This window comes from Mya arenaria, chromosome 7, assembly GCF_026914265.1.
Source record: "Mya arenaria isolate MELC-2E11 chromosome 7, ASM2691426v1".
NCBI lineage: Eukaryota > Metazoa > Mollusca > Bivalvia > Myida > Myidae > Mya > Mya arenaria.
This window is the reverse complement of record NC_069128.1, coordinates 70,903,512-70,914,585: the sequence shown is the minus strand read 5'-3', so window position 1 is coordinate 70,914,585 and position 11,074 is coordinate 70,903,512. Positions and strand designations below refer to the sequence as shown.

General features: G+C 42.3%; 1 protein-coding gene across 1 annotated transcript; it reads right to left on the bottom strand.

Moving 5' to 3' along the window:
* Positions 1-501: 501 nt before the first annotated feature.
* Positions 502-10,150, bottom strand: LOC128240207 (uncharacterized). The gene is made up of 5 exons (XM_052956721.1): positions 10,006-10,150; positions 7,060-7,262; positions 6,540-6,716; positions 4,916-5,023; positions 502-731 (listed from the first exon to the last, which is right to left on the bottom strand). The coding sequence occupies exons 1-5, from the start codon at positions 10,027-10,029 to the stop codon at positions 569-571; spliced, it is 675 nt and encodes a 224-aa protein (XP_052812681.1). The 5' UTR covers positions 10,030-10,150; the 3' UTR covers positions 502-568.
* Between the last annotated feature and the right edge of the window lie 924 nt (positions 10,151-11,074).

Here is an 11,074-nt window from a genome sequence, read left to right as displayed (position 1 = left end):
GGTTCATTCGAAGCTCCTCGGGCATTTTTATCGAAAACAACCTCGGATGTATTTGGAAGGTTTACATATTCAAAAAGTGGTACGTATAAGTCCGCTGCAATTAGATCGCGTAGTAATTTTATTTAGCAGTTTAACTTTATGACTTAAATCTTGGGAATCTTAATTATGTTTGCAATAATACACTTCACTGGCAATCAATTTAAACTTCGATCAATAAATACAACTCTAAAACACTACATTTAATTAGTGATATAATTAAAAAATTACGAACTACTTCAACTGATGCACCACCATATATCCGAGGTTGTTTTCGATAAAAATGGCCGAGGAGCTCCGAATGATGCATTTGCTCCAAACTCTGCGCGGTTGCGACGGATACGTGCTTTCAAATCGAATTCCACGTAATACAGGCCAGCCGAAAGGATTCCTATTCTATAGAACCTCTTGTCATTGTCCGCAGTAAGAATGTTTGTATGAAATAAAGCAAGGAAAACTATCATATTGAAAAAGAAGAATGAATTCATTTTATTGAACGAGCTAACAACAAATAAGCTAGTCAGTTGTTATTTCATACCAAATTTTGTTTACAATCGGAACTTTTGCATGAACAGTACGTAGGTATTTCAAACGGGAAAAATCCAAATTTGTTTGTTTTATAGTTGTAGGCGAATAGATATGTGACACTCTTCTGCTGTTGACAGTATCTGCACCTCTTTCTATGCGGACCATTTCTGAAAATAAAACCAACATGCACTGATTCATACTTGTATTCAACATATTATTTGACATGTTACTCCCGTTCACACGTTTACACCTCCGTGATGACAGAATATATATACAAGGAAGGAGGTAAGGGGGGGGGGTCTTCAACAGTGTCAGAGCGTGGATGTTTTGGACTATGAAATAAATCAAAAGCTACACAGGAATTAAAAAAATAAAGTTAAATAAGCATTGTTTAAAAATATCATCTTCAGATTATATCTGATACATAATGAAAACGTGCAGCATGATTTTATAAATGAAAATTGAAATAAATAAAAAAAATCTATAAATTTAAAAAAAAATCCAAAATCTAACGTTTTAGGCTCAGCCTACACATAACACATATACTATTTTCTTGGTAATCTATAAATTTGCTAGTTTGAAATATTTTATTTTTATTGATATATATATACAAAGCTAGAACCCATTTGTAAAGCTGCACTCTCACAGATTTACCGTTTTTACAACTTTTTTTTATTTGTTGTCTTGGAAAGAGCAAATTTTGCGTAAATATCTCCAAACCAATAATAAAAGATTGCTGACAGAAGATCAGATCGCAGATTTTCATACTTCTGTTCGAAAAATAATGTTTTATGGCTTAAACCATTACTAAAGTTTTAAGAAAAATGCATAAAACATCAGTTTTTGTTCTTAAATATAAAAATCTGCGATCTATTTTTTTTGTCAACTGGTTTTCATAAATTTTCGCAAAAATTGGCTCGTTTCAAGACAAAAAAAAGAAAGAAAAAAAGTTGTCAAAACGTTCAATTTGTGAGAGTGCAGCTTTAACATCAACGCTGTCCTATTTTTGTTGCTGTTCTTTTTTTTCATTGGTCGTCGGTGTGTGGCTGTTCTGTATAGCATAGAAAATGGTTTATATAATATGAAAACAACATGCCAGGGTAACATGGAATATTAACTGATGGTTAAACTTAACATCTCTCAATAATATTAAGGTATACCTATTTACCGGAGGTTCTTTAACAGATTATAACCGTTGAATTGTTTCATTTAAGTCGTTTCATTTCAACAATTTCATAATAATAATGTTAATAATTTCTATACAATACGATACATGTTGTTACATCGTTTTAAATAATTCTTTATAAGATAAGAATGTGTTCGTTAAATATTGAAGGTGATTATTGATATCAGCCAGCGTTGGTTTATACACAGGAAACAGACTCATTAGTGGTTGATTTCAGTCAGCGCTGGTTTATACCAAGAGAACGGACTCATTGGTGGTTGAGATCAGTCAGCGCTGGTTTATACACAGGAAACGGACTCATTGGTTGTTAAGATCAGCCAGCGCTGGTTTATACCCAAGGAACAGACTCATTGGTTGTTAAGATCAGCCAGCGCTGGTTTATACCCAGGGAACAGACTCATTGGTTGTTAAGATCAGCCAGCGCTGGTTCATACCCAAGGAACAGACTCATTGGTTGTTAAGATCAGCCAGCGCTGGTTTATACCCAGGGAACAGACTCATTGGTTGTTAAGATCAGCCAGCGCTGGTTTATACCCAGGGAACAGACTCATTGGTTGTTAAGATCAGCCAGCGCTGGTTTATACCCAGGGAACAGACTCATTGGTGGTTAAGATCAGCCAGCGCTGGTTTATACCCATGGAACAGACTCATTGGTGGTTGAGATCAGCCAGCGCTGGTTTATACCCAGGGAACAGACTCATTGGTGGTTGAGATCAGCCAGCGCTGGTTTATACCCAGGGAACAGACTCATTGGTGGTTGAGATCAGCCAGCGCTGGTTTATACCCAGGGAACAGACTCATTGGTGGTTGAGATCAGCCAGCGCTGGTTTATACACAAGGAACAGACTCATTGGTGGTTGAGATCAGCCAGCGCTGGTTTATACCCAGGGAACAGACTCATTGGTGGTTGAGATCAGCCAGCGCTGGTTTATACCCAGGAAACACTACTCGATGGTGGTTGAGATCAGCCAGCGCTGGTTCATACCCAGGAAACGGACTCATTGGTGGTTGAGATCAGCCAGCGCTGGTTTATACCAAGGGAACGGACTCATTGGTGGTTGAGATCAGCCAGCGCTGGTTCATACCCAGGGAACGGACTCATTGGTTGTTGAGATCAGCCAGCGCTGCTTTATACCCAGGGAACGGACTCATTGGTGGTTGAGATCAGCCAGCGCTGGTTTATACCCAAGGAACGGACTCATTGGTTGTTGAGATCAGCCAGCGCTGGTTTATACCCAAGGAACGGACTCATTGGTTGTTGAGATCAGCCAGCGCTGGTTTATACCCAAGGAACAGACTCATTGGTGGTTGAGATCAGCCAGCGCTGGTTTATACCCAAGGAACGGACTCATTGGTTGTTAAGATCATCCAGCGCTGGTTTATACCCAAGGAACGGACTCATTGGTTGTTGCGATCAGCCAGCGCTGGTTTATACCCAAGGAACGGACTCGATGGTGGTTGAGATCAGCCAGCGCTGGTTTATACCCAGGGAACGAACTCATTGGTTGTTAAGATCTGCCAGCGCTGGTTTATACCCAAGGAACGGACTCGATGGTGGTTGAGATCAGCCAGCGCTGGTTTATACCCAAAGGAACAGACTCATTGGTGGTTGAGATCAGCCAGCGCTGGTTTATACCCAGGGAACGGACTCATTGGTTGTTAAGATCAGCCAGCGCTGGTTTATACCCAAGGAACGGACTAGATGGTGACTGATATCAGCTAGCGCTGGTTTATACCCAGGGAACGGACTCATTGGTGGTTGAGATCAGCCAGCGCTGGTTTATACCCAAGGAACGGACTAGATGGTGATTGATATCAGCCAGCGCTGGTTTATACCCAGGGAACAGACTCATTGGTGGTTGAGATCAGCCAGCGCTGGTTTATACCCAAGGAACGGACTCATTGGTGGTTGAGATCAGCCAGCGCTGGTTTATACCCAAGGAACAGACTCATTGGTTGTTAAGATCAGCCAGCGCTGGTTTATACCCAAGGAACGGACTAGATGGTGACTGATATCAGCTAGCGCTGGTTTATACCCAGGGAACGGACTCATTGGTGGTTGAGATCAGCCAGCGCTGGTTTATACCCAAGGAACGGACTAGATGGTGATTGATATCAGCCAGCGCTGGTTTATACCCAGGGAACAGACTCATTGGTGGTTGAGATCAGCCAGCGCTGGTTTATACCCAAGGAACGGACTCATTGGTGGCTGAGATCAGCCAGCGCTGGTTTATACCCAAGGAACAGACTCATTGGTGGTTGAGATCAGCCAGCGCTGGTTTATACCCAGGGAACGGACTAGATGGTGATTGATATCAGCCAGCGCTGGTTTATACCCAGGGAACAGACTCATTGGTGGTTGAGATCAGCCAGCGCTGGTTTATACCCAAGGAACGGACTCATTGGTGGTTGAGATCAGCCAGCGCTGGTTTATACCCAAGGAACGGACTAGATGGTGACTGATATCAGCTAGCGCTGGTTTATACCCAGGGAACGGACTCATTGGTGGTTGAGATCAGCCAGCGCTGGTTTATACCCAGGGAACGGACTAGATGGTGATTGTTATCAGCCAGCGCTGGTTTATACCCAGGGAACAGACTCATTGGTTGTTAAGATCAGCCAGCGCTGGTTTATACCCAAGGAACGGACTCGATGGTGATTGATATCAGCCAGCGCTTGTTTATACCCAGGAAACGGACGCGATGGTGATTAATATCAGCCAGCGCTGGTTTATACCCAGGAAACGGATTCGATGGTGACTGATATCAGCTGGTGCTGGTTTATAACCGGGAAACGAACTAGATGGTGATTGATATCAGCTGGTGCTGGTTTATACCGAGGAAAAGGACTCGATGGTGATTGATATCAGCCAGCGCTGGTTTATACCCAGGAAACGGATTCGATGGTGACTGATATCAGCTGGTGCTGGTTTATAACCGGGAAACGGACTAGATGGTGATTGATATCAGCTGGTGCTGGTTTATAACCGGGAAACGGACTAGATGGTGATTGATATCAGCTGGTGCTGGTTTATACCCAGGAAACGGACTAGATGGTGACTGATATCAGCTGGTGCTGGTTTATACACAGGAAACGGACTCGATGGTGATTGATATCAGCTTTACACTATATTAGCAATCCAGTTAGAATAAATTAGTTACTTACCCACAACAACCAACTGTAAACAACTGCAGAATGTGGCATGGATTTCTGGACACGTTGTCTTGTTCCCTGTGCTTCTGTGTAACATTGTAAGGCACGATGCCTCTACACCTGAAGCAATTAACGCGAACACATGAATCCCATAACATATAGGGGTATTTTGAATAACTCTTATAGAGAAGTGGCGGAATTTACGCAATCAGAGCAAGGTATTGTGGTTCTATTGCCTCCGGAGGAACACAGCAGTGCGTCCCGTCAGTTACAATTTTATTCTAATGTGAGCTACAGGGACCATCCTACCAGACTCACAAAATATTATTATCGCGGTGGTTCGTTTTTCAACTATTTCATGCCTATAGTCCGTCTACCTAATCATAGCTGATATTCAATTAGTGTTGACATTGACAATACTATTCCAATGTAAACCACAATAATCGTGATGGTTCGTCATTCAACCATTGTCTTGCTAATTGTCCGTTTGTTTTTTAATCAAAATTTAATATTAAATTAGTGGTTTAATTGACAATAATATTCAATGTTAACAATAGTAATCGTGACGAGTCTTTTATCAAGGATTTCGTGCCAATGATCCGTATTTTTAATCATAATTTAATATTCAATTAGTGCTGTCATCGATGAAACTATTCCAATGTTAACTAAAGTAATTTCTATGTTTTTTTTTCACGGATTTCATGGCAATGGTTCGTTCATTTAACAATAGTTTAATGTTTATGTTGGATGCCTTTAGTGGTATTTCTGTAATTCAGCGGCCAATTGGACAACAAGTTCTAAGTTACAAATTGAGCAGTTGTCCGTAAGTTAATTATTGGCTAGTTTGCGTATTCAGATATTTTGATAAATTAATAGTTTATATTTGACCAATTAATGAAAAATTTGGCTAACATTTTTTTTTGATTGGTTAAATATTTTATATTTGACAACTATTGACCAATCAATGAATGTTTGGGCTAACATTATTCCTACCAAAGGATAAACCAGTTTTATATAGTAGGCTGCAGGTTTACAAATATAAGATGAAAGCGCCACAATACAGAGTGGAGTAATCAACGAATATGTCCGCCAGCCGGTTTAGTTGTGAAGATCCCAAAAAAATCCACGAGGAAAGGACTATCAGCATAGAGTCTTTATTGTTTTATGGCACAGGGATATAATGCCAAGATGCTGTGAATATAATTATTCAAAGCCATTTTGTTTTCCGAATTCTACAATACAAATTTGAAATAGGTTTAAAACAATGACAATATGCAAAGATGAATCGTTCTAATTCCGTTAATGCACCTATAAAGGATTAGTTTAGTGAAGTAGCAAAAAAAAAAACGAAGAAAAAATAACAAAATAAATCATATCAAAGTATAGTGGTACTGAATGAGACAGAATGACTTCAATCAGTGTAAAATTCCATTTTTACGTGCCACGAAGAATATTTTAATTATACAGCTTACATCAGTAACAAAATCAACTATGGCAGCGACGAATACATTTACTATTTTCAAATCCTACATTAGATCATAAGTATTGTGTATTTTATTTTACTACACCCTTCATTCGGAATTAGACTACTATTAATCTACAGTTTCCATTCGTTAGTTATCCAACATATATTTACGTTTCGCAGCACTCGTCCTTATCTCCTTGGCCAGAATGAGAACATCCTTCTCTCTTCTTTGGATCGCCAGACTCGGTGGCATTATATGCTTCTCCTAGAATCGGAAGTCCAGTGCTTGCCTTGTATTCGTCAACAGTTGGAAATAACCCTCGATAAACGCGGTTCAGTTGTTTGTACCTGAAAATATTATAGAGACATGATTAAGATAGAGAACCTGTAGTCGATAAGGTGAAGTTGGTAGCAAAAACAATGGTAATTATAATGCTTATATGGAGCAGGAAAATGATTTGATGATGATGATGATGATGATGATGATGATGATGATGATGATGATGATGACGATGATGATGATGATGATGATGATGATGATGATGATGATGATGATGATGATGATAATTATGATAATTATGATAATTATGATAATTGATATTAAATTATGATAATCAATGATTATAATGACGAAGACGACAAAGACGCTGACGATCACGCTGATGATGATGAATGAATGAAATGTACTTACGTAATCTGGAAGCTTCTGAACTCTGCACAGTAAATAAGGCGATCTTCTAGCATGTATATTTGTGGATCATTATTATTGCCTGCAAAGGTCTCTGTACGGAGTTTGTCAGCCTTCAACAAGCCACATCCCAGTTCCAGACTAAAATCGATCGTCTGTGCTTGTTCATGTTCCTGTACTAACAGGGTCAGGACCACGAGGGCTGCCTTGAATAAAGGATACAACTATTCATGACATTATTCTACACGACTATTGCTGACACAATGCAGCACAGACGCGGTGGAATAGGTTGTAGTCCTAACGTGTGTTAAGGTAAGGATGCTGCTGAGAAGACAAAGACGTGATTATTGTTTTCTGAAATACCTTTGTGTTTATAACATTGAGTGGGTTTCATACAGATAGGCAAAAGCATCGAAAAGACAAAGGGCGTGCTAACGGCAATACATATTGGCAGTACTGCAAGTGTACAATACGAGTTTAAGCTTATTAAAAGTAAAATACATCATTCCCACTACATATAACTTATTTCCGTACAAATCATTTACCTTCCTATTATTTGGTTATTTGTATGTTGTAAAACGGTTCTTAAACCACATAATGATAAGTGTAAGTCTTTCAGCCTGTGTGTAAATCAACGTAAAAATAAATGTACCATTTCACTACCCACACTTGACAGGGTCGGGGACACCGATCCCCTGTGCCTGGTCACGTCTAACATTGACAGGGTTGGGGACACCGATCCCCTGTGCGTCGCCATATCCTAACATTGACTGGGTCGGGGACACCGTTCCCTTGTGCCTCACCATATCCTTACATTGACAGGGTCGGGGAAACTGATCCTCTGTGCCTCGCCATATCCTTACATTGACAGGGTCGGGGACACCGTTCCCCTGTGCCTCGCCATATCCTAACATTGACTGGGTCGGGAACACCGTTCCCCTGTGCCTCGCCATATCCTTACATTGACTGGGTCGAGGACACCGATCCCCTGTGCCTCGCCATATCCTAACATTGACAGGGTCGGGGACACCGATCCCCAGTGCCTGGCCATTTCCTTACATTGACAGGGTCGGGGACACCGGTCCCCTGTGCCTGGCCATATCCTAACATTGACAGGGTCGGGGACACTGATCCCCTGTGCCTCGCCATATCCTAACATTGACAGGGTCAGGGACACCGTTCCCCTTTTTCTCGCCATATCCTAACATTGACAGGGTCGGGGATACCGATCCCCTGTGCCTCGCCATATCCTAACATTGACAGGGTCGTGGACACCGATCCCCAGTGCCTCGCCATATCCTAACATTGACAGGGTCAGGGACACCGTTCCCCTGTGCCTCGCCATATCCTAACATTGACAGGGTCGGGGATACCGATCCCCTGTGCCTCGCCATATCCTTACATTGACAGTGTCAGGGACACCGTTCCCCTTTTTCTCGTCATATCCTAACATTGACAGGGTCGGGGATACCGATCCCCTGTACCTCGCCATATCCTTACATTGACAGGGTCGGGGACACCGATCCCCAGTGCCTCGCCATATCCTAACATTGACAGGGTCGGGGACACCGATCCCCTTTGCCTCGCCATTTCCTTACATTGACAGGGTCGGGGACACCGGTCCCCTGTGCCTGGCCATATCCTAGCATTGACAGGGTCGGGGACACCGATCCCCTATGCCTGGCCATATCCTAACATTGACAGCGTCGGGGACACCGTTCCCCTGTCCCTGGCCATATCCTAGCATTGACAGGGTCGGGGACACCGGTCCCCTGTGCCTGGTCATATCCTAAAACTGACAGGGTCGGGGACACCGATCCCCTGTGCCTGGTCATATCCTAACACAGCCAGGGTCGTGGACACTGATCCCATGTGCATGGCCATATCATAACACTGACAGGGTCGAGGACACTGTCGGAGACATATATCCCCTGTGATTTGCCATACCCTAGCATTGACAGTGTCAGGGACACAGATCCCCTATGCCTGGCCATATCCTAGCATTGGCAGGGAAGTGGACACTGATCCCATGTGCATGGCCGTATCCTAGGACTGACAGGGTTGAGGGCACTGATCCCATGTGCCTGGCCATATCCTAGCATTGACAGGGTCGGGGAAACTGATCCCATGTGCATGGCCATATCCTAGCACTGACAGGATCGGGGGCACTGATCCCATGTGCCTGGCCATATCCTAACATTGACAGGGTCGTGGGCACTGATCCCCTGTGCCTCGCCATATCCTAGCATTGACAGGGTCGGGGACACTGATCCCCTGTGTCTGGTCATACCCTAGCATTGACAGGGTCGGAGACACTGATCCCCTGTGCCTGGCTATATCCTAGCATTGACAGGGTTGGGGACACTGATCCCCTGTGCCTGACCATATCCTAACATTGACAGGGTCGGGAACACTGATCCCTTGTGCCTTTCCATATCCTAGCATTGACAGGGTCGGGGACACAGACACTCTATACCTGATCATACCAATAAATGATGTAATAACACCTTGGTACTGTATGTGAAACACGAGTTCACTGGAACACGAGTTCACTGGAGCACGAGCTCACTGGAACACTAGTTCACTGGAACACGAGTTTATTGGAACACGAGTCGACTGGAACACTAGTTCACTGGAACACGAGTTTATTGGAACACGAGTCCACTGGAACACTAGTTCACTGGAACACGAGCTCATTGGAACACGAGTTAACTGGAACACGAGCTCATTGGAACACGAGTGCTCTAGGGGTTTCACATAAGCTAATGTATTTTGTCATCTTCAAAACTGATAACGCTTTTGTGTTATTCTTCCACATACATACATAAGTACGCAAAATGTAAGTTTAATACATGTTCATATGCTAAAATAATAAAGTAAATCTAATGAAATGTTATAACGTGCAATTTACAATCATGTTATCACAAATAAGTATGAAAACTTGGTTACCTTAAGGAAAATTCTCAAATGCATTGTAATTGTTTTATTCACTATTACTATGATACAAACTCACTATAACTTTTAAACAATTAAAGTAATTGATCGAATAGCCAATACACCTTCCATTCATATAATATCATATTATCTAAAAACTCTGTATCCGGTTTAAGCAACGCAAGTTTTAAGTACATACGTATATTTACATCCTTTTAATGGAAATCAGGGGAGACACAAACAGGAAGTACTTAAATGGCAATATTATTCGAAATCAATACACACACACACACACGCACGCACGCACGCACGCACGCACGCACGCACACACACACACACACACACACACATATGTATATATATATATATATATATACATATATATATATATATATATATATATATATATATATATATATATATATATATATATATATATATATGTATATATATATATATATATATATATATATATATATATATATATATATATATATATATATATATATAACACACAAACCTGCCTTCGTGAATCATCGCCTGTCCTCGTGATTCATCGCCTGTCTTCGTGAAGCATCGCCTGTCCTCGTGAATCATCGCCTGTCTTCGTGAATCAACGCCTGTACTCGTGAATCATCGCCTGTCCTCGTGAATCATCGCATGTCTTCATGAATCATCGCCTCTCCTCGTGAATCATCGCCTGTCCTCGTGAATCATCGCCTGTCCTCGTGAATCCTTGTCTGTCCTCGTGAATCATCGCCTGTCCTCGTGAATCCTTGCCTGTCCTCGTGAATCATCGCATGTCCTCGTGAATCATCGCCTGTCCTCGTGAATCATCACCTGTCCTCTTGAATCCTCGCCTGTCCTCGTGAATCCTCGCCTGTCCTCGTGAATCCTTGCCTGTCCTCGTGAATCATCGCCTGTCCTCGTGAATCATCGCCTGTCCTCGTGAATCATCACCTGTCCTCTTGAATCCTCGCCTGTCCTCGTGAATCCTCGCCTGTCCTCGTGAACGCCTGTCCTCGTGAATCCTCGCCTCTCCTCGTGAATCATCGCCAGTCTTCGTGAATCCTCGACTGTCTTC